The sequence below is a fragment of the Trachymyrmex septentrionalis genome, unplaced genomic scaffold (assembly GCF_001594115.1).
Source record: "Trachymyrmex septentrionalis isolate Tsep2-gDNA-1 unplaced genomic scaffold, Tsep1.0 scaffold8, whole genome shotgun sequence".
In the NCBI taxonomy this organism is placed as follows: Eukaryota; Metazoa; Arthropoda; class Insecta; order Hymenoptera; family Formicidae; genus Trachymyrmex; species Trachymyrmex septentrionalis.
The window spans coordinates 2513338-2541123 of NW_017305987.1; the positions used below are offsets into that span (position 1 = coordinate 2513338).

The 27786-nt window shown below is 34.8% G+C and overlaps 3 protein-coding genes across 10 annotated transcripts in view; 2 read left to right on the plus strand and 1 right to left on the minus strand.

The window, feature by feature from the left end:
• The window catches only part of LOC108754577 (gamma-1-syntrophin), a 14736-nt gene extending 2702 nt beyond the window's left edge, over positions 1–12034 (plus strand). Inside the window, exons 3-11 of one of the 6 annotated variants that reach the window (XM_018497002.1) lie at positions 8107–8211; positions 8338–8536; positions 9349–9474; positions 9566–9727; positions 10143–10327; positions 10434–10598; positions 10698–10922; positions 11008–11211; positions 11576–12034. In XM_018497002.1, coding sequence (XP_018352504.1) covers positions 8107–8211; positions 8338–8536; positions 9349–9474; positions 9566–9727; positions 10143–10327; positions 10434–10598; positions 10698–10922; positions 11008–11211; positions 11576–11683 — 1479 coding nt within the window. In that variant the 3' untranslated portion in view covers positions 11684–12034. The remainder of the gene's footprint in view (positions 1–8106; positions 8212–8337; positions 8537–9348; positions 9475–9565; positions 9728–10142; positions 10328–10433; positions 10599–10697; positions 10923–11007; positions 11212–11575) is intronic. The other 5 variants (XM_018497007.1, XM_018497004.1, XM_018497003.1 and 2 more) reach the window with 5 other exon arrangements.
• A 3931-nt stretch (positions 12035–15965) lies between these two features.
• On the plus strand, positions 15966–22954 carry LOC108754475 (leukocyte receptor cluster member 8 homolog). Of its 2 annotated transcripts, none has more exons than XM_018496765.1 (6): positions 15966–16466; positions 18491–18915; positions 19561–20750; positions 21016–21349; positions 21437–21644; positions 22150–22954. In XM_018496765.1, exons 1-6 carry the CDS (start codon positions 16294–16296, stop codon positions 22310–22312), a joined length of 2493 nt encoding a protein of 830 aa, XP_018352267.1. In that variant the 5' UTR covers positions 15966–16293; the 3' UTR covers positions 22313–22954. The 2 variants fall into 2 exon arrangements, with proteins under 2 accessions (XP_018352267.1, XP_018352268.1); XM_018496766.1 differs by having other exon boundaries at positions 18491–18906.
• Positions 22955–24085: 1131 nt separating this feature from the next.
• Positions 24086–27786, minus strand: part of LOC108754476 (cAMP-dependent protein kinase type I regulatory subunit) — a 13991-nt gene continuing 10290 nt past the window's right edge. Inside the window, exons 2-5 of one of the 2 annotated variants that reach the window (XM_018496767.1) lie at positions 26982–27291; positions 26621–26887; positions 26178–26381; positions 24086–25452 (exon numbers count right to left, since the gene is read on the minus strand). In XM_018496767.1, coding sequence (XP_018352269.1) covers positions 25280–25452; positions 26178–26381; positions 26621–26887; positions 26982–27291 — 954 coding nt within the window. In that variant the 3' untranslated portion in view covers positions 24086–25279. The remainder of the gene's footprint in view (positions 25453–26177; positions 26382–26620; positions 26888–26981; positions 27292–27786) is intronic. The other variant, XM_018496768.1, reaches the window with a different exon arrangement.

The window sequence follows — 27786 nt, forward strand, 5'->3', positions numbered from 1 at the left end:
CTATATATGTGTGTATATATATATATATATATATCTCTTTCCTTCTTGTTGTCCGCTGATCTTCGGTAATCAATAATGTATTCGCACTCGTATTTGCACTTGGCCGCGTGCTTTGGATGCAGCACGCGTGCATTAATCCCCGATCGGGGAAGCGTCTCGAGGAAGTGCCGCTCGCTATGCGCAAATGTGCGGCCGGATATTCCTGGATGGCCCCTCGTGTATTCGACGTGTATCGAACACTTCGTGTCTCGGGGGCGAAATGAATCGAAGCTTCGACTCGGAATTAACTTGACAACTATACTCCCGAAGGATCGATTTAAGATCCTTCGATCGATAACACTTCTATCCGGTTGAAACCGAACGGGGTTCGTCTAATTTCTATCTTCACCTTCCGTTCCCTTGGTATTAGGACTCGATATTAAATTCGACGCTATTATTTCTTTAACTCTCCAGAGTTGAAGATGAATCTATTGAACTCACTCGATTATAAGTCTCTTTATCAAAATGTGAAACAATACAATTTTTATATTACATCTGCCAATTTTATTTTTATTAAATTCTTATGAAAATGTATTTATAACAAATTCGATTGGATGCACTTCAGTGCGCATTGGGTACACATTAAAGCCGTCGTACATAATTTGACGTAAAAATGTGGGTTTGATATATCTAAATATAGAAATGAATTAAACCGCGAAATCCTCAATCACTTTATTGTGCCTTTAGGTAAAATTTGTATTTTATAAACTAAAATATTTGCATTTCACTTGTATAATACATTCAGATTAAATCAGTGTACGGTTTTTAATATGCACCAGTGTGCACAGTGGATACGAATCCGTATTGATATTTCTTTTTTTTTATACGAGGTGTACCGTTTTGATTTCTTGAAATTGATTAGAGCCTCATTTATTAATTATTTTAGAAATTATTTTATAAATCTTACAGACCCAGCATCACACGGAGAGAACTTTTTTACTGAAGTATCTAAACATTTAGTTAAATACACGCGCGCGCGCGTTTGCAGAAAATAATTTTGTTGAACCATTAAAATAATAATCTAGGAAACTCAAACGTGAGTAATGCTGCAAAAAGTTTCGTCATTCTAGCAACCAGCGTCCTACATAATTAGTTGGATGTTCAACAAAATTGTTTTCAGATGTATCTAGTTAAATTTTTATTTTAATAAAACTATCCTTTCTGTGCAACAACTATGTTATAGATTACGATTTCAACGCCGGAAAGTTAATGTAGATTTCTTTATAATATATTTCTTCATAATATGATTAGGGATGCACCGGATATCAAGAAAGTATCCGATATCCGATATTATCCATACTTTTTTCCGATATCCGACCGGATATCCGGATATCATTCGGGAATATATCCAGTTGAAATTTGATATCATTAAATTGTTGATTTTTTTCTTATACAAATATTTTAGAAATAAGTATTGTATATTCATTGTTACAAAATTTCAATCTTTATCTCTATAGGTCTTTTTTTTTAGAAGACACTTTCTCGAAATCCAGTCGGATATTCGGAAAATATCGGATATCCATCTCGAAGAAATTTCCTTCTCGGATATCCGATGTTACATTCTGTTCGGATATTCGGTATCCGGTAATTTTACGATCCAATCCCTAAATATAATATGATTGTATTAATAATGACGTCGTTAATTTTTCCTATTTTCATGTTTTAAATTTGAGAAAATTTAAAACGTAATATAGTACTATTTGCAGAAGTGTTAATTTCATTTTATCTCGCTCGTTTCTGCCTAGCGTTTTCGGTTTCGTTTATCCACGTTTTCATTCAACGTTAATATACATCGCAGTCACGGTGGCATTTGCCGCTACATGCTATGTACGCGAACGAGGGCCTGGGTGTTTTTGCATACGATAAAAGCGGATGAAAGGTCAAAAGAGCTGTGTATGCGACCGTGGTGCAATTTAGTCGGGTCGCGTTGCACGTAACTTTGCGACGGTCTCATTACCGTCGTTCTCCAGGCGCAGATACACACAGTACGTATGTACTGATGAAGTAATATCGTTGGAATTTCCCATAATTAGGTGGATATTTTTAATTCCATCAACCGTTCATGTATAGAGACAATTTGAACGGTGCGAGTAGGCGAGCCAGTTTAATTTGCTCATCTTCCAAAATGAAGCATGTGATGACATGTAACGGATTCACTTTTAAAAACGAATTCTTCTTCATTACATAAGTTAACTATTATTTTATTTTATATGCGCGTAAAAACTGGACATTTTCTTGTAATTCAAAATGCAAATAAATGAATGGATTTTAACATTTCATCGTATTTTTAGACATTAATCGGACGCGGATACACACAACCGAGAGTGTTGTACTTCGGACTTGTGAAAATTTTATGGACCAGTATTATCTCGTCAGTCGGCGTCGGTTGACGCATCTCGCTAATCGCTCCCATCGCGCGCACGTTCCGATGTCATCCCAATGAAATTCCTGGCGCTACAGGTGCACGAAATGTTTTCCGATCGCACGATATTAACGTTGTTAATCTCCTGTGAAGGACGGATGGCTCACCGGAAAATAGTGATGGCTCGCCGCGTCTCCCTTCTCTACGGTCTCTTATGCGGAATCAATTGTGGCCTCATCAATTTCCTTCTAAATTGTAGTATCTATACGATATAGATGTAGCGATAGACTGTAGAATCGACGCCGACCAATATTGGTAGAATCGATCCGTGGCCCATTCTCATAAACGTCGGTTAAAGATAAGTTTAGGTTTCTACATCCTCATTTCTAAGAATTCTTTGTTTTTATAGTTGGATAATTTATATTAAATTTGACACATTTCACGTGTTCCAAACGGTCCACTTAAATTTTTATATTAATTTAACACAAGATGATAAATAACATAAATATTATGTAAAAAATTAATACAAAAAATTTAATACTGACACAGTCAGTAATAGTCAATAGTAGACAAATCAATTGACCTTGCAAGCAAATTGTGAAAGCATACTTCTTTAGTTAAAATTAACATTTATAATATATATGTTAAAATAACATATTTTATTTATTTATTTTAGAATTTACATTAAAATTAATTATTTTATATTAATTGTTTTTACTTATAAATTATGTTATTTTAAAAATTTATGTTAAATTTAACATATTTCATGTGTCCTAAACAGTCTATCCAATTTTTATGTTAATTTAACACAAGATGAGTATGGAATAATATAGATATTCTATAAAAAATTAATAAAAAAAATGTAATACTGACACAGTTTGCAAGCAAATTGTGGAAGTATACTTCTTCAATGTGTTAAAATTAACCTTTATAATATGTTAAAACACATTTTATTAATTTATTTTAGAATTTACGTTTTAAAATTCATTATTTTTATATTAATTGTTTACTTATAAATTGGGTTATTTTAATACTTAGAAATGTTGAAAATTAATATAATACAAAATGTTTCAGTAACATAAAAAAAATCACATTATGTTAAATTAATACTCGGACATTAAAATTCAACACAAACATTTTAATAAGTCGATTTTAACACAAATACAAAGTTTTTAACTGCATTCACTGGATTGCATTAAAATTCTTTCTTTCATGTGGCTCCAAACTCCAAATATATATTTATTTTATTTTAAGTACGACAAGTGTATATTAGTTAATCCACAAAGAATAGACTTTAAATGTATATGAATGTAAAGCTGAAGGGAAAATTGGGATAAATCGGCTTAAATCTTTACTAACTTTAACGAACGCTCGTACGGGAATTGGCCCCTATGCGTTGAAATTGGCTCTCCGAACGCTTTAATACCGCTAGATTCTACACGCCGGGGTTTATGGCCTGGAAAACCCCGAATATAGCGTTTAATTGATGTCTTCGCAGAAGCAAGCCTTATCGTTCGCTTTGATAAACGCTCCCGCATACCGCAAATTGGCAGTTCGGTGTCTGCCGTCCAACACGACTCCGTGGAAAAGATCGATATCTCCTCTTGCCGCCGGTACGAGCAACGCTTAATCACTTTTGCGTTAATAACGGAGTAATGTCGTACTTCTGAATTATAAATTGATACATCCAAAGATATAACGTAACGCCGCGGAGTTTCGTTTTTATCTTCTTGGAAATATTGCGATTTTGTCATCCATAAATAGTATATAAGAGTTAATAGTTATATAAGAGTGAGAAGTTTGTCAAGTTGCAGCAAAGTTCTGTATTCTGTAACGATCAAGTTTTATGTTCATTTTGTCCTGTGAAAAAGAAAGGAATACAAATAGCACGAACGTCGATCATTTTTGCGCTGCGTATTTTTGGTCATTACAGAAAAGCCTGTCATAACGAGAGGAATGCAAAACCCGATAATACTCAGCGCAATGTAAATTTACAGGAAAATGTATGCAACAGAAAACGTGTAACTTCTGTCGAGATTGGAGTCGAACTTTTGCTTCGCCATTAATTTTTCGCAAATAAAATGCAAAATTAACGCGTGCAATTACGCGGCGTATAACTCACGGCGAGAGAACATTGTAATAAGATTACAAAAAGAATTGACGATGATATTCAGCCATTATTAAAACGTGAGTTTAAAATGAAAGAAGATTTTGCTGAAGTATCTAAAAATTTAGCTAGATTATCTAAATTAGAAAATAATTTTATTATCAAAATAATTAAATATAGGAAACTCAAATATGATGAACAATGCTGTAAAAAATTTTGACATTCTATACTACGAAAAAAATTTTGATATTTGTAACTGTAATTATATATGTTATTATAACTATGATTATTACTATTATAATGTTAATAATAATAGTTATAATAATATATATAATAACTTTATGTATAGTTTTATCAACAAATATATACACGAGTAATTGGCAACCAAATACTGGATACCATAAAGAATATGTTACATTTACTATAATTTAACTATAATTTATAGTAATTTTCTGGGAGACACAATGATTAGGTGAGTGCAAAAATTCGTGCCCGATTTATTATTCAAAATTCAAACAGCTGCTATTTTTGTTAAAAATAAAATAAAATCTAAGCCTTACTCTATCTGATGAGAGAATTTAAGAAACTGTTTTTTTTAATTGTGATGGTTTTTGGAGTTATGAGTTAACAATTAAAGTAAAAATTCTTTTTATTTAATTCGCAACAACTTAGTAAAAAATCGTAGGAACATTTTTTAAAAATAATTTTATAGAGAAAACTTTAAGCTTTTATATTAGAAATTCAAAAATTTTTGCAAATTTTTTTTGGACATATGACAGGCTCATAAAGTAAAGAAAAAGTTTCCCGTTTTGTTTAACTCATAGTTTTCTACGTAAAAATTACAAAACTCACATAAATTAAAAAAATATAGTAATTCTTTGAAAGTAGAGATTTTAAGCTTTAAAAACTTTTTTTTTAAATATTTATTTTTAACAAAATTGCAGCTGTTTGAACATAATAAATGGAACACGAATTTTTGCACTCATCTAATAAAATATGATTAAATTAAATTGCAACCATTTAAATGATAATAACAACTATAATTATAGTTATTTTTTATTTCCAATTATTATATTTGTTAACAGAATTTACGTATAGTTATTACTAACATTAATTAAATTATAACATGTAATTATAGCCACAAATACCAAATATTTTATTGGTTGCTCTGTAGCAATCAATTTGAACGTTCTATATAGTTATTTTGAAATCCAATAAAATTATTTTTAAATGTACATTTATCAAAATTTTTAGATACTTTAGCAAAACTATTTTCTCTGTGTAAGATATAGTGATATTTGCGAGTGCTTTAAAAATGTAAGATCATAAATATAGTCATGAATATATATGTATAGAGTTTATATTAAAGCTTACGAAATAAAATATTTCACGGATTTCATGAAAATTTATTTCTATTTGTAGTAACGTTACCAATTTGTTTTTCATAATTCTATACATCCTCGACGCTTCAGCGTTCCGATAATAATTAATTAGCGTCGGATTAATTGGAACGGACAAATTGTTAACGATGATAAATGACGAATAACGCTGCGAACTCGTTTACTAAAAATATAGCATATATAATTGCGTTAAAATAGATCCGCCGTGTCCCGTTTTGCCGATTTAACGGATTGAAAATCTCTCTCTCGTTTATCGGCCATCGTTTCCGATTGTCACTTAATATACATACCATGCCCAATCGACAAGTTTAGCGTCTCTTCGGGACATTCGAGGACCCAATCTAGTACAATTTTCTTTGACACGAGCGAAATCGATCTCATTCGCCGTAACGCAAAAGCATATATAGATTTAGTTTGCCCTTTTTGCGAATACCTTTAAAATCAGTTTTTCATATGCATGGCATATTAAATTCCCGTGAAATGAATTCGCCCGACGTATATTTTGTATCCCATTTTCTTTGCATTCCAATTTTTATCTAAAAATGCAACGTCGATTAATGCATAATAATTATTCTGCCTGGTCCTGTAAAAGAAAAAAAAATTGGCAATGTTCTCGCGACGAGACTATCTCTTCGTCGATATTTTTCGTAGGGACAATTTGCTTCCCGGATTGATCAAAGAATTCATCAATTATGGATAGCTCGCTGAAATTCTGTCAAGTTGCGATATGCCTGCGAACGCTAGCTTCCTTAATCATTTAGCTGTTTTTCCTTAGATCACTTATAGCTGTCATCGTCGGGGAAAAGAGTATGACCGGAATTGGATTTGCAGGCGAATAATTTAGAGAGCCTTCGTTCGCGTATTGAGAAAAGGAAAAATCGATTAATTGAACAAAGACATAGCGAGTTGTCGTTACGCGAAGGAGGAAACTATCCTCGTGGATATTTGCAAATCACGAGAACGAAACGCGGTTACTGTCGAGCCGCATGGCAAATTGACAAATATGAATTAATTTAAACCGATCTATTGCGGTCTTGCGGGTTAACTGTAGCGTGGGGGTGAATTGTATCGGTTCGCCGGGCGGCAAATAGGAAATAACGTAATAACGATAATGCTGTTTGGACTAATTAAGGCCGATCGTTGCCCAATGAATATAGAAATTCCATTAAGAATTTATCGAGATACTTTCTCATGCATAAATGCATCCTCGGCTGTACAATGACACTGCACGGTTTAATCAATCAATATTGTCGGAGCTCATTAGTTACCGTTATCATTGTAACACAATGTATTGTAACAACATTATTTCTTCCTTTAATCTTTGAGCTATACTTCCGCATCGAGTGCATCGTTTCTAAGAATTCTCTAAGAAAACTTTTATTCCTTCTCTTTGTATTCCCCCGGGTCTTACTTTTCCTACTTCAATTTCCTGTTGCAAATGCAAACTGCTTTGTTGAGTTAATATATGGAAGATTGTATCACATTATTTTTAGATGTAAAAATTGTCACAATATTGGATATCTCTAAGAAATTGTCTTGACAAATTTGTTGAAAGATGAATAGTCAATTAATGAAATTGGTCATAATTTGATATTTACACAGCAGGAATATCCCGAATATATTATATTATATGGATAACTTACAGAGGTCGCGACATTTTTAGGCTGTCCCTGTGACATAATTATAATGGATATTTCTGCAGTATAGGTAAAGTCAATATTTTGGATATTTCCATTATATGTATATATAAAGTCAGTTCATATTACTCCCTTCAAAAATGACACAAAAAATTGAGTATCTTAAGCTATTTTTTAACCTGACCGAAAGATTAGCAATTAACAAGAATAAAATATTATTTTTATCATTTTCGTTTTAACCCTTAAAAAACAATTAATTATTCTTTTTGAGTTTTTACGATTTAAAAATCTTTTTTAATTGTGACGGTTTTGAATTTTTAATGAAGTTAACTCACTGATAACTTTTGTGGCTGATAAGATAATATTATTTATAATGTTTATTTATATTAACTTGAAAATTAAGTTCTTTGAGTTGTATTTCACTTTTAAAATAAGGGAACGATGTCTTCAAAGTCCTTTTTAGATATAAGCTTATATTTTTTCTTCAACCATTTCCAACGAATAAAGTGGAGGCAATTTTACGACAGATAGCTTTTGTCAATTTGATTTTATTATCGATAGGTGCGGACGGGGATGGTGACGGTCAGCGATGGAAAGAGTAAACCCGTGCCGATGCGTTTGCACTTGTCTATGGAAGTATTGAAGCTTCAACGGGAGGATCTCGAGGTAGAGTGCCTTTCGATAACCGTGTTATCATCTATTTCCCGAATGAATGATGTTCAATCGTTTCCCACCGGTGCTTTATCGATCACGGGCGATATAAAACGTGTCAAAGACGAGAATACATTTTAGCAGGCAGCGAATCACAATAAGCCACCTCTGGACGCTAAGGAGCGCATGGTGCAAATTACCAGGCAAAAGGTCGGTGGTTTGGGGCTGAGTATAAAGGGTGGAGCGGAACATAAGCTTCCTGTACTCATATCGAGAATTTATAAGGGTCAGGCCGCCGATCAGTGTGGCCAGCTTTTTGTTGGAGACGCAATTATTAAAGGTATTAACGACAAATAATTTTCATGTCAATATACAGGTTGTTATCAAATTTATCACGAGTGCGAGATCATTTTATATTTTAAATATTATTATTTGTCCATATATTGTTATCTTTCTTTTCAATTTTTAATTATTTTTTGTGTATGGACTGAAAAAGACTTAGTACAGTTGAAATGTTTCCGATTCATTTATAGATAAAAAACTAGTTTAATTCTTAATGTATGTTTTAATAAACTAGTTTATTTTTAAAAATCCAATAAACGTTGCTCGTGTATTTTTAACCTTTCTAATTACTAATTTTTGTTTAGCAAGTTTTGCTTAGCAAAATTAGTCGATATTTTACCTATTTTAAATTATTATTTGTATTGCCTATTCTATTTCTTAAATGATCATTTTTCCATTCAAATAATGATAAAATATTTCGTAATATAAGCGTAAGATTTTGCATCGTGTAATGTATTTTGTTTTGCTTTCTGTACTTAATACTTAAATTATTTCTATCTATAAAATGATATAATATCCGCTATTAATACTTGTTCCTTATTATTTGTATCGATTATAGTTACGCGACAGTTGACAGTTTCACGATAGTTGAACGGACCATGTACAGTTAATGAGTATCGATTTCAACTTCTGCTTCTGCCGATGTCCGTATTTATTAAAACGAAAGTTGACTTCGATTTTATTCCATAATAATATTTGCAGCGATTAGAATCTACCAGATTCTTTGTTTATAACAATGTTATAAACAGTGTTATAAACAATAAAAGAATATTTATTAGATTACGTAATTCGTGTTTTATGATTCTTTAGTGAATGGCGAGTATATTACGGCGTGCAATCACGACGACGCTGTCAATATTTTGAGGAATGCCGGTGATATAGTAGTTCTAACGGTCAAGCATTATCGAGCGGCCAAACCATTTCTACAAAAGAACGGTACTGCATTATATATTATATATTGTTGTAAAAAATAACATATGACAATAGAGGTTTATGCATCCTTCTGATATTTTAATCTTACCAACAGAAAAGGAAGAAAAGCTGGATAATGTTGCCAATGGTACAGCGGAAGATGGATGGATATCGCCTAACAGACAAGGGGGTAGTCCTAGATGCAGTCATAGCCGTCAAAGTTCCAATGCATCTTCCAGTTCGATGCAGTATAAAAGATGGGTGGACATAATTACAGGTAGCTATATGTGTATCAGATATTTAAAATATTCAAAATAAAAAAACTTTTTCGTACTTTTATGTCCTATATTTAATGTCACATATGTGAAACTTTTTTTACTTTGTATGCACAGAGTATTTCAAATATTAAAAAAGATTGCCGCAATCAATGTATCCACGATGCTAGAAATCGTTCCAAGATCTAGGATGAAGAAAGATTTAACTAATCATTGGTTGCATTATTCAAATAGTCGAATTGTTCAAATGTAATTTATTAATTCTTTCTCCGAGGTCTTGGAGTGATTTCTGTTATCCTGAATACAAGACCTGAGATTAATTGTAAGAATTTGAAGTAGTCACAATTCAGATGCGGATTATGAAAGTAGGGACTCTTGTTTGTAAAATACTTAATAATTAATGTGACACTTTTCTAGTTCCATTAATGATGGCATATGTGACGAGATACATATTCGGCACTGACAAACTAAGAAGAAACGCGTTCGAAGTGAGAGGACTTAATGGAGCACGTACAGGAGTGATACATTGCGATGACAGTGCTATTCTTAGCCAATGGTTAAAATATATAACTGATAACATTACAGGATTGACGCATTTGCAGGTGATGCAAACAATACGACCGTACTATTGCCATGTTTTTCTGCATATAATATTCCGAGTTGCTTTGATAATTAACTATTTGACGCTGAGCTTGAACTCAATTCCAGATGAAATTGTACAATCGTAATTTCGGAGTTGGCGAACGTATAGAGTACATGGGCTGGGTGAACGAAGCAGTGAGTAATAGTAATCAACCGTGGCAGAGTTATAGACCGAGATTCTTGGCTCTAAAGGGACCAGATCTATTGCTGTTCGAGACACCTCCTGTATGTGTCAGTTCCTTTTATTTTAGTAATTTTGAATTTTTAAAAAGCTGTCAATTTATTAATATTATGAAGAATTGAATTAAATCTTCTTATTGTTGTTTCCAGTGTAATATAGGCGATTGGTCTCGCTGCGCGTTGACTTTTAAAGTATACCAGACGATGTTCCGCGTGATGCGCGAATCAGAGAATGTGGATGAGCGACAGCATTGCTTCTTGGCGCAGAGTCCAGGAAAACCACCGCGTTACTTGAGCGTTGAAACCAGGCAAGAACTTCTGCGGGTCGAAGCGGCGTGGCATACCGCCATATGTTCAGCTGTTACACATTTAAAGGTCCGTCATGACACTCGTGATAATTTCTCCAAATTATTTTTATCGTTTATCATTCTCTTTTCACGTCTTTCTTTCCTTGTTGCAGAGTAAAACATTCCCGGTAACTTTCAACAGCAGAAGTGCCGGTCTAACGTTAGAGTGGACTCAAGGATTTACGTTGTCGTATGAAGGAATCGGGGAGATCGCGTGGCGTTACAAATTTTCTCAATTGAGAGGGTCCAGTGACGATGGTAAAAGTAGACTTAAATTGCACTTCCAAGAGCCGGATAGCATCACTATCGAAACGAAGGTAAATACAAATTTTTGGTGAAACTGAAAGATTTATTGCAACACTGTAGTCCAATTCATGCTTCTTTTAAAAGAAGATTAAATATAATTTCTCGATTGAGAGATTGCTCTTTCATTTTGGGGCAAAAATATATTAACCTTTATAGAAAAATCACTATGACGCTAAAACAATATCATATTTTTAGGCAAGAAGTACAACGAAATAATGAATAATAAATCTTATTTAAGAAAGAGGTGTAAGATTTAAAAAATAGGACTTCTGTCCCTTAAAGGTTAAAGAGAGCAGTGTTGCATTCAATTTTTCAATTTGCTTTCCTTATACGCATAGAGGAATGTGTATTTATGTTTTGCGTACATTTCAACAGGAATTGGAGTGTTCCCAGTTGCAAAACTTGTTGTTCTGTATGCATGCGTTTCTTACCGCGAAGGTAGCCGCGGTAGACCCTACGTTTTTAACATCGACCACTCCGTAATGAGATGTAATATAAATTTAATAACGTTATTGCCGACGAATCACCAAGTGGATCACTTTTGTGTTCTGTTATCGTTGTACGGATTAGATCGTGCGCTGAAAAGTTGCTGGGAAATGCAAGAAAAGAACGAGGAAGAGGAAGCGACAGAAACTAGTCAATATATCCAAAAGGTATTTTTATCGTTTACATATAAAAATCACCAAGCGGTACTATATACTCTACTCATCCTACCAAAAGCCAATTTCACTAGTATATATATGAATCTAACGGCTATTATCGTATTGTACGCATGTAGGTATAAGAATTCTCGCGAGTTTCTAGAAGCAGCAGTAATGTATTTATGAATGATCGCCCAACTGCGATGTGATTATGTTAACTGCTTTTGCTACACGTATTTATTCCTTTTTGAATTTTTTGAGAAACACGTAATCTCAAGTACATATAATTATATATAATTTACTTCTACAAATGCATTTTAAGTATATTTTAGTAATGCTGTTTCAGCTAGAAATAATATCTCAGTTGCGCTTCTGTTACAATATCGTGTATCTGAAACCTTAAGCTGATATTTCGAATTTATATATATAGGAATCAACACACAAGTGGGTTCATGATTTTTAAGTTACAATAATAGCGAATAATTTTCTTAGTTGTAACAAATTATTTATATACTTACATTGTATTGCGTACCATACATATATACAGGTGCCTTAAAAACCATGAACAAGAAGTAGCTAAATTAAAGGAGGCATCAACTTTACGTTTCTCGTTAATGAGAAAAGAATCGTATTATACATTCGTATATTTAGAGTATTTATAAAAAAGCAAGAGTTATTGCACTTCAATACAGACGTTCTAATTTGCCATCTTAAAGAAATGCTTTAAAGAGTATAATTGAATTGAAAGAAAAAAATATTGATTCGTCCGATAAAATGTCAAAATAATATTATATATAATTGCTCTACAGCAATAAATTATAATCTATAATTAGACGGCTCACTCAAAAATAACGTCGGATATTGAAATAGTTTGTTTATCAATACAGTATTATCGATGGGGGTAATAAGTTCTACAAATTAAGCATGGGTATTATTAATCCTGCATTTGCAAACTGGGTCTTTTTTATATAATCTAAATTTTTTTTACTGTTCTCGGCTTTCAAAAAAAGGCATTCAAATTACTTTTCTATATTTTAATTACATTACCAAATAGTTTTTAACTCAAATATTAAAATCTTTAATTAATAAAAATTAAAATTTTGAGCAAAAATGAAAGTAAAATTTGGAAATGAAATTTTGTTTGTGTGCCAAAAAAAGACTCAGGTTGCAGACGGAGAATTAGTATCGAGCTACAGTCGTTAAAACATTCGTAACTGTAGCTGTACTTCCCTAATAGATGCTATGTTTTACAAATCATTTAATGTACGATTTGTGAAAATTTATCTATATAGAATATAGATATTTCTGATTGTGAGAGAATGTCGTATGTGCAGAAAGCTTATTTGATACATAATGGATATATGAATGCCATGTTTCGACAGCTCGACAGATCTATAGTGTCTTTAATAAATATATCAATTATCTCTTTCCAATCACTAGCTATAGCGATATAAATTTAACACTGTATATTATTATGTGACTATCTTACATCGGTTCGCAATTATATTTAAAGCAATAAATCCATAATGAACGAACAACTAGAAAGAAATAATAAAAGAGTAGGATACATATAAATATATATACAAATATATACAATAATGATAAGAGAACTACATACAGTAATTATAAAGCAAGAAATAAAGTATTATTCTCGATAGCAGTCGCGAGAATAAATTGCACGTTTTCCAAACGTTTGCCTAATTATTCTTTAGTTTCTTAAATATAAGACGGATGGTTACGTTACGCCATATGGAGACGGGGTAAAAATAATTTTAATGTCGAGGAAACGTTTTGATTTCCATCGCATTTCGAGAGTCTCCCGTTACTCGTAGAAAGTGCCTACAAAGTAACATAGAGAAAATGTAAAGAAAGGTCCGCTCTTCTATTATATCACAGCGTGTTTAACGCCAATTGTACTTTTCTAGTCTACAAAACGTCAGGATCTTTTATGTGATACCTACGGTCAAAGTATTCATTATCGTTCTCGATTACAAGGACCTAAAATATTTGAACGGAAAGAACCGTTTCTCGATGAATTTGTTACCGTCGTCACACGAATGTTTATCATGTAAAAATGTACCTTTGCCTATACATCTTTCTGAATGTTTTTTTTTTCGATCGATATAATATATCGTAATAATATAATAAGAATTAAATAATATCCGATCTGGACTTTAAGCATAGAACGACGCTGATGATTTAAGCGCTGCTTTATGACTTAAAATTTATTATGACTTACTATAAATTTTTATGTTTCAGTACAAAACATTTCTATATATCGAGCTTAAAGTTTAACGCTTTAATTCTTATCAACACAATGTTTAATTTTTGAAATTAATTGGGAGATTTAATTTGCTAATATTATACTATTTAACGTTGAATAACTGTTTTCTTCTCTCGACACTATCATATTCATCGTGCATTCTCTGTGCTTAAAGTCGGGAGAATTACCAAGAACTGCACAATTATTCTATATAAGTAAATTAATTAAGTAAGAATGGAATAGAGCTGGAAAAGATCTGAGGCGCGATCAGGTCTATATTACAGTCATTTATCGAAACTACAGGTTGTTCTAAAACTAGTGGATCGTTAAATCCCTAATATAATGTATTCTCTGTTAACATCATGAATCACGATAAAAATTCCCTTATATTTATTAAATTAAGATTTATTTTATTTTGATCAAGTTGTAAAAGTGAACTTTTTGTGAATGTTGTTAATTTATTAATTTTTTTGTATCCGTTTAACAATGTATTTTTCCGAAACTGTTCATTTGCGCGATTTTCCATATTTAGCTCGTTCCTATAAATAAGTTATACAATATAGAAAATAGCTGTACACGCGAAGTACTTTGCCTACAGATTTGCTGAATATTTAACTAATTTCTTTCAGCGAGCGTTCGTAATTCCAAATCCGGTCATTGCGTTTCCTATTCAGATTTGCTTGTCATGTTCATCTTTCTTCGCCTTCATACGCACTTATACCGGACGGAATAGCGAACTCGTGGCGCTGGCTAACATTAACATCGGAATCTTATATTTCGAAATATAGTTTATCTGTTATAATGTCTATATCCCCCATTGACAATATGTTCCAAAATATATCATTGTTAGAAGTTACAAATCTGTCGCGTTCTTAAATACCTATTTTAATTTCTTCTCTATAATCATCTTTTATTTATATATATATATTGCATTATTACAATTTAAAAAATAAGAGATTTTTTTAAATTATTTATTATTTGACAAGATGGTCGAGTCATATTACAATCTTTCCTATATCATGTTTCTATTAAATTAATACATTTATTTATTTATTTTATTGAATTAATGCATTTTTGTTTAATGAACATAGATAAGAAACATGACAATTAAATGATTTAACTGTCATGTTTCTTATTTAGAAATTAATGTAAAAATTTATAACTTACTTATAATTAATAACTCGATATATAACGAGAAATTATCTCCGTCATTTCAATTTTCATACAAATTATAGATTAAAGATAGATTAAATTCAATGTTATTTTTATTTTTTAAATCGACCTCCATTTCGAATTTTATTGAATTTTAAATATTTGAAAATTTATAGGATTAGCTTGAAGTAAAAAAAAATTGATTGTATTTCTCGAAAAATCGTCAGTTATATAGCAATATATTTATGCATTTCTCGAAAAATCACCAAAAGTTCTGAGAACAAGTTTCACATAAAATTAGTACAATATTATCAATTTTTAACTTTTAATTACTTCAATATTTACAAGAACGCGAACTCCCATAAGGATGTCGATCTTTAATAGTATCTCGTCGATGATATTTAGAAGAGAAGCGAAACCGACTTATGTCAGTATCGCAAAAGTACTAAAAAGTACTAGAAAAGGTATTAAAAATAGCATTGTTTGCAAGACGGACTATGAAACCTACCAATTATCCATTAAGCAGTCATTTTTAATACACAGAGATAAGTTCATGATTGGCTATATATACTAATTACATGATTGCAATAACCAATCAGAACACTTAACACTAGTCGCGCTTCTTTTATAAATATAGGACTCTAGTTTATTGCGGTACTTTATCTAGTGACTCTAGGCTCAACCATTATCAACCGAGTTCCATTTCATCCTGTTCCGGCCATTTTCCTTCGTGCTTCTCTTCGTGTTCACGCGATTCCGAGTGTCAACGTCGCGCGTTGTGCGTAGAAGCATTTCGAGTCGAAATATATGGAGTAAATACGAAGAAATATAGAATTCACGGATTTTTCAAGTGAATCCCTATTGGTTTCTCTCTTCTCTTCTTTCTTTCCGTTTTATATCGGAGCACACGCACGCCCGTGACTCTACTCGCGGTAACTCGACGACGACGCGAAAAATTGCGATCCGCGACGCACCACGAGTAGGGAGGGGGAGGCGGCCATCTCCGTGCTCTTCTGATATTTTTTATATTCCACGGCATGTCAGAAGGCGAAGCGTTGTCGCAGAAAAAGCAGCAACAACAACCGTTCCATCAGCAGCAACAACAGCAGCATCAGCAGCAGCAGTCGCAGATCGGAGCGGGTTCAATGGCGAATATGGCATGGCAGTATCCGCCGAACAACATGCATAACATGTTTCCACCGTACCCAGGGTGAGTCGCGATGATGGGTGTATGTCAACGAAGAGTCGGCCATATCTGTTGACTCAACGGCTTGACGACTCTCGAAATTGGAGTTCCGTCCGTCAGACTCGCCATTTTACCATTACGTTTACGCACGCTCACGCAATATGCGATACACGATCTCGCTTCGAAGTCTGAATTGTTGAGGTTGCTTGCTCGAGACGAACGTAACGTGAGAGATCCTAATGCCCTTATCTGTACATATATTATGTATGTGCAAGATGATTCATGTCGAGTTTGAAGATTGCATTGTACAATTTCTATAACTTTTACAGTAAAAATTATCACTCTTTTGAGTCAATTTTCAGACTGGCTCAATTTCCATTCTTTAGAGTCAAATTTTATTCCCAAAGGATTTTTCGAGAGGCAAAAGCTTTGTTTTTTTTCGAAGACAATTCTGATTTGATACATAATGATGCAATGAGTTTGAATGGAACAAGTATAATTTTCTCACTTTCTCTCATACTTTCTCTTTTTCTCTCACTCTCATACTTTATCACACCCTCTCTTTTTTATTCTAATTTGAAGTAGGAGGCAATTGTATATCTTGAAACAAAATGAAAATTACAAAAAAGAGCAAATTTATTAGATGCTGACCAATCAAATTATAAATATTCTAGTGGATTTAACTACTTTTTATAATTTTCACCTTATTCCAATACATAATTGACTTCCAGCATCAGATTAATCGTTCGAATTGTGTATTTTGAAACAAAATGAAAATTATAAAATTGTGCTTTACTATTGATTAATGAAATTATAAATATTTTAGTAAATTCATTTACTTTTGTAATTTTTATCTCGTCTCAAGATACACAATCAACTTTCAATTTAGAACTTTCTTTGAAACAAAATATAATCTGTCTGTGATTCTTTCCTGTAGATGAGACTTTTAATAAAATTAGATTTGTTTAAAGAATTATCTATCCTTTTAAGAATATAATAATATGATATTAACAAGGTAAACTTTGAGAAGACGCGCAATTTGTGATGATTTGTTTTATACAATATATGCGCGAATGATGTTTGTGACAACCTTCTTTGTGCAAACGTAGTCAGTCGAGAGTTTGTTTTGATTTTAATATCATTAATATATTGTTATATTATTGACTATCTTCAACAAAAGTAATTTTGCTACTATTGAGTATATCTAGGAGCGCAACCATTCACTAAGACCTTAGTGTCAGTCAAATGTGATTGGTTAGATCTAAAGATAAGAATCAATGGCTACGTTCAACAAACTCAACAGTTGAGTGAGCGCTCGCTGTTATTGGTGTATTTTTCTATATCATCCAATCAGCATTTTAGAAGAATACAATAATAACGAGCGCTCTCTCAACTGATGACTCCGCTGAACGCAACCATTGGATGCATCCAGAAACATGACTGCTCATTGAGAGCTCAATGAGCTTTGCTCTGATTAGCATATTCCATTAGATCTAAAATATAGACCAAACAGATACAAAAGCTCATTGAGCGATCGTGCTTCGGATGCACCCTCATAATGAGTGCATTGAGCAGTTAAATAGAGATCGAAGATGAATGGTTGTAGTATTGAATGCACTCAATCACATTGGACTTCTAAATAGACTCTTAATAATCTGTTGCACTATTGGTGGATGCATCCATTATAAAATTCTTTGGATGCATTCAGCACTACAATCGCTCAGTGAACGGTCATGCTTCTGGATGCACCCAGTGCATCCTTTAATTGTAATGATTGATTTTTTGTCCTTAGTCCTCACGGACTTAAATGTACAAATATAATATATTGCTAATTTATTACTTATTATGATGTTATATATTTCTATAATAATCATTTTTATTGATGTTATTTAAGTAACTCGCGATAATTGGAAATTTGGTATCAAATAATAATCTAAATTAGATAAAAATCTGTAACAAGATATTAAATTTTTTGCCAATACTGTTGTATATTGTCATAAAATGGAGTTGCGTTTACGAATGATAACTTTCACAATTTCTTTTTGCAGACAAATGTATGGTCCAGGATATCAAGGTGTGCCGCATCAAGGACAGATGTTTAATTATTATCACATGATGCCAGGATATGGCCAGACTTTTAATCCTCAACAGATGCAGCAGCATCAGCAACAGCAGCAGCAACCGCAGCAACAGCAGCAGCAACCACAGCAGCAGCAACAGCAGCAACAGGGAAACAATCAGACAAAGCAACAGTTACATCAACAACCTCCTATACCTGGTACTCCTATGCCTCTAGATGATGAATCTGATCTTCCACCATTACCACCCGGTCCACCACCAACAACTCCATCAACTCAACAACATAACAATCACATGCAACAACAACAACAGATGACTTCTTATTCAGGATTGATGTATAATTCGTTCCCTTATGGTAACTGGAATGGAATGCATAATAATACTCGTAAGTTTCGTTATTAAAAAAAAAAAATATTTTAAATAAATAGAGACGGGTGAAAAAATTGCAACAAAAGGAAAATTGATCACATTTTGAAGTAATTTTAATAAATATATGTTATTTTAGTTTTATATATGTATAAATAATATATCAATTTTAATAGTAAAAATAATCGGGGTTGTATGGGTTTTCGAAAAAGAAAATATTTTGAAAATCTCGATACATAATAATACATATAAAATAATGAATAATACATAACATATAAAATAATGAATTATAGAATAGACATAATATATAGATCCAGCATATATCAGACAATGGTTGGCTCCGCGTGCGAGACAAAGAGATAATACAGCTCAGGTCTCTCTTCACTCTCTAACAAAGATTCTTTGTCTGTTAGAGAGAGAAAAGAGACTTGTTGTGGTTTTTCTCTCTTTCTCTCTCTGTCGTACGCGAAGTAGTCTCATGTTTGGTTTATTTACACTGTACACTATGAGTTCTAGAATATCGTTCCATTGTTCTTTTGTTTTGAAAGATTGCTTCTATCATAATGTATGTAATGTATCTCGTCAATATTTACTGTTATTGTCAGGTATATTTCGCCCATTTCTATAACGTATAATTTGAATATATAGCTCTAAAAATATTAATTCTTTACAGAGTATAATGGTCAGGCTATTCGTTTCAACTTACCAAACAAGAAAACGGGTCTTGGATACGTGCCGTCCGGGAATAGCGGCGCCGCGAAGAGAAAACGTAAGCGGAACAAAAATTTAGCAGCTCAATTCAACAATAGCTTTCAGGGAAATGCTCCGATTGGTCCCTTCATGCCTAACGGGCCGAATGCAAAACCTGCGGAACTACCACCGTTACCTCCCACGCAATGCGAAGTGGCAGCCCCTCCGCCGCCAAGTGAGGAGCCTCCTAGTTCTGTTGTGCCGGTCACCACAGTTTCCAGCAACGCGGTCCCCGGTACTGGCACTACTCCCTCCGTCGCTCAAAGTCCGGTCGGGGATTGGCCCGACAGTCTGAAGAATTATGTAAACCGATGCTACGAGAAATGTAAGACGGCAGTCGATAAGGATCAGGTCGAAATCATACTGAAGGGCAAGATCACACGTGCCGCGAATGACGGCTCGCTCTGGGTGAAGGACTGGGATAAGGAGCCTCTGCCCAGCATCCACAGCGAACGTATGACCATGACGATTAAACCTTCGAAGCCGGCGTTAAAGCTGGCGAATCCTCTGGCGAGCCCACTGGTCAATGCACAGGGAGGCCTGCGCAAGCCTGGCCTTTCCAGCTCACTCGGGGCTCGGCTTGGCGCGCGTCTCTCTGTGACACACAGCAGGCGATCGAGGACGAGGTCGAGATCGAGGTCGAGATCAAGATCAAGATCCAAATCAAGGTCGCGATCCCGTTCGCGATCGCGATCGCGGTCACGTTCGAGGTCGAGATCAACGCGTTCGCGCACACGTAGCCCGCCGCGCAGGTACAACAGGCGCAGCACATCCTCGTCATCGAACATTAGCGATCGAGAACACGAGTACAAGGCCCCTAAAACGAAAAAGTCCGCGCGCAACAAGGCAAATCACAACAAGAAGTCCAAGAAGAATAAGCAGGCTAAATCGCATTTCTATTCCGAATTTGGTTTAGCTACAGGCAACACGGACGAGCTGGGAACCAAGGAGAAGCTGCAACAGCGCGCTGCCAGATTCAACGGTGGCATTTCCAGGACGGTTGTTAGCAGCGTCGTTATTAGAGATGACTCAAACACGGACTTCGATTTTACCGGACTCCACATCGTTGGCACGTGCAAGGATCTAGAGAAGCCCTACTTGCGTCTCACAACGGTACATGAATATTCAAAATTATTTATTCTCATCTACAGTTAATAAAACATGAAATGTTTTATTATGAGTTAGTGGAGTGTTCCATTTTGCGCTTCAACACTCACGTCTAATATTTGTTCTTGTTTAACAATTAATAAACAAGTATAAAATGATTCCAAGAACGTTGCAAGCGTTAAGTGGAACACAGTCTAGATAAAATCAATTATGCCACAGTCGTGATATAATTAATCACGTTTTTTTTTAACGAAATTATATAATATTGCAGGCTCCTGCCCCTTCTGCAGTTCGACCGGTAAGTGTACTTCAAAATTCTTTGGCCCATGTTAAGAAACGTTGGCTGGTCGATCAGGACTACAGATATGCTTGCGACCAATTAAAATCCATTCGGCAAGATCTTACCGTGCAAGGTATCAGGGACGCGTTTACAGTTCATGTATATGAAACTCACGCTCGTGTAGCTTTAGAACGCGGTGATCACGAGGAGTTTAATCAGTGTCAGACACAGCTGAAAATGCTTTATCAGGATCTCAGTGGCGAAAATCGATGCGAATTCATTGCGTATAGGATTCTCTATTACATTTTCACAAAAAATACTCAAGGTTGGTAACGAAGTTAACAGAAGATTCACAAATATTTCCAGAGATTAAGAAACACACAAAAATATTCTGTAATGTTTTCGATTTCAGACTTAACGACAATTTTAGCAGCACTTTCGCCAGAGGATAAAAATGACGAGTGTATAAAACACGCGTTGAAAATACGATCGGCTTGGTGGTTGGGTAACTTCCATGCTTTTTTCAAACTATATAGGACGGCTCCGTGTATGTCTGCCTTCTTGATGGATTGGTTTGTTGCTAGAGAGCGAAAGAAGGCATTGAAATTCATGATAAAGTCGTACGTATTAAACCTTATTTCTATATATACTGTTATTATTATCTAGATGCATAATTATTTTTGTATTTTTCATTAAATAGGATTGTATACTTTATATGTTGATAAAAATAATTTGTATTTTAACTAATGACTTCAATTTTGCTTTCAAATTTTTGAATTCAATTTTGTTTAATAATGATAAGTAGAATCGTAAAAAATATGATTATATCATTTCATTAAAATAGTACAATAGAAAGTATACAATCTCTTAACTGATTTTCTAAATAGAAGTTTTCTAAACAGAAGATTTGGAGAACAGCTTATTTGTATCAACGCTATGTTTTAACAAATGATATCTATGAAGAAACATGGACCACATGAACTATAATTGCAGATTTCTGTTACAGGACATCGTAGCTGAAAGTTAATTGCATATTTAATTGTTTTTTTTCTGTTTTATGTATTCATTATCATGTCACTATATATGCGGCAATTATCTAACATTTGCATTTCTTCTGCTGTTTAGCTACCGGCAAAATTTGGCGGTTCATTTCGTCGTAGCAGAATTGGCCTTTGATTCTTTGGACAAGTTTTATGAATTTGTCAGTGAGTTCGGCTTGGTTTACGCTGATCTCACTCGACAACAAATCGACTGCAAGGCAAGCAGTAGTAGTCTAGGTGGTTGGTAGAAAGCAACGCCACTCTACTGTCCTACCTTTACCCCTTGTGGCGGAAGATATTTTAACACGTGAAAAAGATGGGCCACACACACACACATTCATGCATACATACACATACATACACACGCGTACCATGCATAAATCTCACGTGTGTAGTATTACGTGTATATGCATATGTTTCCGGCATATGTGCGCTTGTGTGACTCATATGCATATATACAAGTATTTAGATAGATGTTTCATTTCGCTGAGGTACACATCGTTTCCGTAAATTTCTCTCACCCTCGGAAACCCCGTGTGTGCTGGCTCTATCTCTTGCAAACGATCTTCAAATCATCGTCCCACGGCGGTGGCGCAGTTTCATCACCGTCGGACGCAAAAATCGAAAGCTTGGGACTTCGACTGTGAATTTGTACATATATGCTCCCTCGTTCAGTTTCCCCGCGCGCAATTGTACATAATCTCAAGAGGACATAGATGCGGACTCTCACCGGGGACTCCTGGAAATTGTACAAAAATCGGGACGGATGATTGTTTCCATTCACATTTGGCGCTACCTCACTAAAAAGATTAGATGAGAAAAAAAGCTCGGTATAACGTCAAGGATCATACTCACAACGCAAACGGTACAATCTGCGGTCTTCGCAATAGGAAAAAAAAACCCATCTTTCGTTCGTTATCGACTCGGGGACGATTCGTCGACAAGACGACTGCTCTCTCCTTTTCAATCATTTGTAGCGTGATGCGCACACACGCTTCATTGCTTCGATCGATTTTCCAAATGTTCTTTTAATAAGTATTAACTACACGCAAAACAACCCAACCGAGCCGCAACGCAAGCTAGCTCTCTCCTTTTGAAGAAGGGTATACTTCAAAGAGAACGCGGATAAGAATTTTGTTTCACGAATTCGGAGACATGAGTCGCGTTTGAGGGGACATTGTGATGACGTTCATACCGTTCGTGCTCGAGAGACGCTCTTCTCAGAACAGAGCATTCCTGATCCGCGATAAAGTGTCATTTCCCGGACAAGCCCGAAGAAAATCGGTAGAAATCAGACAGAGGGAAGAAAGAAGAAATGACAGGATTGATTGTTTCCTGGAATATCGGTGGATGGAACTGTTTGTTGAAGACGTCTGGGTTTGGGGATGAAGACAGAAGAACGAAGATCAAGGAGAGGACCTCGCGCGAAACGAATGGCGTATCATCATCAGTTCCTTTCATCGTGTGTGATTTTATAATTAATTTTAACAAGTGTCCACGCGCCGTACGCGGTGCGACGATGCTCCTTTCGACGTTAGAGTCGTCCTATTCTCGTTGGATTCTCTCTAGGTGATCGAGACCTTCCTGGTTTTCCTTCGCATTCGTGCGCGCACGCACGCCCACATGCTCGCTCGCGCTCGCGCGCGCGCATGGAATGTGCATCAGCCGCATTACACGGATTCGGAAAGGGAAAATGACTTATTGTATCATACTTGATCCGAATACGATGTTGTGCATAATAAATTATTTAATTTTCTGACGTTGTACCTCATTTTTGTCTCGCTTGTCGTACTATAAACCTAGCGCACTTTAGAGGAGATATAGATTGCGACTCGTTTTGCCTCGACTTCGCCTCGCCGATGCTTCATTTAATAATAAATACCACGGTCGACGGGTTTCTTGATGTCCGCAATTGCAAATTGCGACTAACATTTATGTTGCCGTTGCTAATTATGTATATATCTATATATGTACCGATTCGCCATCGGTAGATAAAATAATTTAAATGTTAAATAATTTAACAATCCACGAGACAACATAGAACATTTAAAATATATAACAGTAAACGAGAAAATATCGTTTTTAACGCCGATCCTCTCGCTGATGGATAATATTTACGGCTCCTGGCTCGTTACTGGAATTATATCGGATTACATCAGAAATGAAAACTTATTACATATGCTTTACACAATACTTACAATGTATTTGCAATGAAAGAATTCAGTTTTTTACATGTCACTACTTCTATTCGATAGAATAGACTTGTAAAATTCATTGAAGATTTCGATTCGTAAAATAAAAGCTGCTAAATTTAATCGGATGTGAGATTTACATACAAAATAAAAAATAAGTGTAGACATAATTATTAATCGTGAATGCATAAAAAGAGAGTGTACCTCACTAATTTATTCTATCGAATAAAAGCTGGAGGCAATACAATTTTTCACTTCTGATGTAATAGAAGCTTTAAAATGGCTTTCGAATAATTTAACGTGGTTCGATCACGAATTCGCGCAATAATATGAGCTTAATGAGCGCCTGCATTTTCGACGTAGACCTCGGGATGCGATTATAAATCACGTCGGGACACATCGTATCGGTTTCGATCAAAGATATCTACAATGCACGTGAGATGCACGCAACATGCCATTAAACAGATTAACTCGTTAACGTCTTCAAGCAAGAAGAAATCTTACGAATTAGAATCTATTTTCTAATTCATATTGTTAACATTCGGTATCATCTATAATCTTTTTCAGATTCTTTTATACATTTTTAAAATTAGATTTTTTAGCTTCTCGAAAGAGACGTTAACGGATTAATAATTTCTCATGCACGAGAATCTTATACGAGTAGGAACAGATCGCGCGGAAGAGATCAACGTCAATATGAATTCGCATGCGCGTCGGCATCGAGTCGCGAGCTACACAGTGCGTAAATAGCCTTATGGTAAATATATTAACAGCGTCTCTCTAACGATTCCGTTTGTGTTTTTTTTTGTGTGTATGGCGTGTACACATCTGATTGATAGCTGACGTAATACATTAATTCACTTATATATAAATATTAATCAGATAAAAAAAGATTTAACTATGGTACGACAAAATAACGTAGCTCTCGGTGGAAAATGAAGTCGGGGATGATCGGCAGCGGTGCCTGCGATGACGAGATTGGAGTTAGGAAGAGGAGGGAGGATGCGGAGAGACCGAGTCCGTTTACACGGAAAGGGATACGAAGCTGTTATACTGGGTGATGTTGCGTTTCAGAATATCGGCGCACGGACCTAAGACCCGCTCGAACCGTGCCCGATCCAGTTTCACACACTTCAACGGACCCCTAGCTACTACGGTTGCCGCTCGGGGCCTGTCTAGCAGCAGCGCTATTTCTCCTGTAACAAAAAAAATTTACGTCGTTAGTTCAATTCTCTTTTGCATAAAATTGATTACAGTGCAATTTTACACATTTTCACATAAAAATTAATAAGTTTAGTGATTAATCGAATGATAGAAATAGATTAAAGCTCCTGTTCACTTGCCACTACTATTGTGAGTAACGTCAGAAGCAAGAAAATACATAATAAAAATTCTTGCAAAATATTTTAATATGAAAAGAAAGTGTTTTATTACGACACAATCAATAGAATCGATTTGTTGTAAAATATATTGAAAATTTTCCTTTGTTTCATTAATTAATAAATAATCATACAACTGAAGAAGGAAAATAAATTATCCAATATGCATAATACAAAATGAAATGAGCTATGTTGACAACTATGACAAACTGTTAAATTAATAATTATGTAGAAATAAATATGATTTAATTTCCCCCAGAAACAAGAACAGTCTTCTGTATATTTTATAAGTCTATTCCATTAATTGCAAATATTGTTTTATCGAAACTATTTCTTTTTATTATGTTTTTTCGCTTCTGCCGTCAATCTAAAATAGTAGTGATGAATGAATAGAAACCTTAAAAGAGAAAATCGTAAATTCTTATGTTTTTCTGAAATATTAGATATTATCTCGCTATTATAATAACTATATGTCCTCTTTATTATTTTGTAATCAACTTTTCACGAAAACTCGTTATTAACTGTTCTGGATTTTATATTACCGAAGTAATCCGATGGTCCTAAACGGCCGACCTCTGCGGGTTCGTCTCCTTCCGAGCGTTGTTGAAGGACCACCGCCGTACCCTCAACGATTATATAAAAATCTTCACCCGGTTCACCCTGTCGGACTATCGTTTCACCGTCGTCGAACGCTACCGGCTCCAAAGCGTCTGCCACTGTAAGTCTTTCCCATTTATCCAAGGATTCTGCAAAGTGCATCGTAAATATCATTGATAGCCCTTTCCATTTTATCTTCCTATAATATTTTATTCCAGCTAACATCCTTAAAAATCTTATAAGGATTACTTTTACTATTTTAAGTTTGTAACAGACTAAGAAAATTCTATTATTTTCGGAATTCTGAGAAGAAATTCCGCTTGATTTACACGTACGTAAAGTAGGATAGTAATCCTCTCTAGGGAATGAACATTTCGAGCGAACTCACCCAGTATTGAAACTCTGGATAAGAACTCCTCGTACATTTTCCTTTTTCTTATGGTAGAGCCCATGAGAATTCTGCGGTAGGAGTCCCTGTCGATACCCCAAAGCTTCACATCGGTCTTTGCTCTGACTGTGGCGGCGCGTGGAGTTCCGTAAATTAATGCGAGCTCGCCGAAGCTCCCACCCTCGCCGATCGTCGTCGCCAGTTCGCCATTGACGAATATTTCGACTTCTCCTTGATCGATCACGTAGAAATTGTCACCTTCATCGCCTTGAAAAAATATATGACGTTCATTTATTCCATGAATTAATGCGACAAACCAACGAGACGGAAGCACAAGATGATATATTTGAGCAACACACACCTTGACGAATGATCGCCTCGCCAGGCAGAAAGGTCACGGGGAACATCGCATCGAATATGTCGGAGCGCTCGTTCTCGTCTAGATGTGCAAACAGCACATTCTTGGCGATGGCCTTGCTCAGGGCAGCCATGGTTTTGTAATCCTTAGGTACGACCTTCTTGACGTAACTGGTGGCATCCTCTTCGGAGACCGGCTCCGCTGAGATTCCGCCTCGCCGTCGTGGTACCTGCGGGCCCTGTTGTCCCGCAGGCATGTCTTCCGTATCCTCGGGACTCGTGGCGATCTGTTGTTTGGCATCGTGAGCCTGTTCCTGTAAATAAACGAGATAAAGTATTAGCTGAGATGATAGAGCACGCATGATCTTTAACTAAAATGCCGATTACTGCGTTTAGTAGAAAAAGCAGCTTTAACAAGTTTTTAATATGATTAGTTTTATCTTTATATTGAGTTCCTCCTCACTCAATATAAATGTATAAATTAATCGCATTAAAGAATCTTACAACAGTTAACTACTTTTTCTGCTGAAAGTAGCCAATATAATTACTAAATTTTGTATACAATATTATTTATATATTCCCATTTCTTTTGGTATATCGAATCGATTTGTGAACGGATTAATTTGACGAAAAGGAAATCTCCTCGGACATGATTAATACAGTCAATTAATACAGAAGGAAAAAAACAATATAGCGTATTCTTACGAGAATCGGTTATCGATTTGCCTGATAAATAATGTAGAAGTATGTCTTGGTATTGGCGCAGAGAGCACAATAAATCAACACGCTCGCTACCTTTAAAAACTTTC

Coding starts and splice junctions, on each gene's coding strand:
- LOC108754475 (XM_018496765.1), top strand. CDS start 16,294: ATGTCAGAAGGCGAAGCGTTGTCGCAGAAAAAGCAGCAACAACAACCG. Junction 16,467..18,490: donor ATGTTTCCACCGTACCCAGG/GTGAGTCGCGAT, acceptor TTCTTTTTGCAG/ACAAATGTATGGTCCAGGAT. Junction 21,645..22,149: donor TTGAAATTCATGATAAAGTC/GTACGTATTAAA, acceptor TCTGCTGTTTAG/CTACCGGCAAAATTTGGCGG.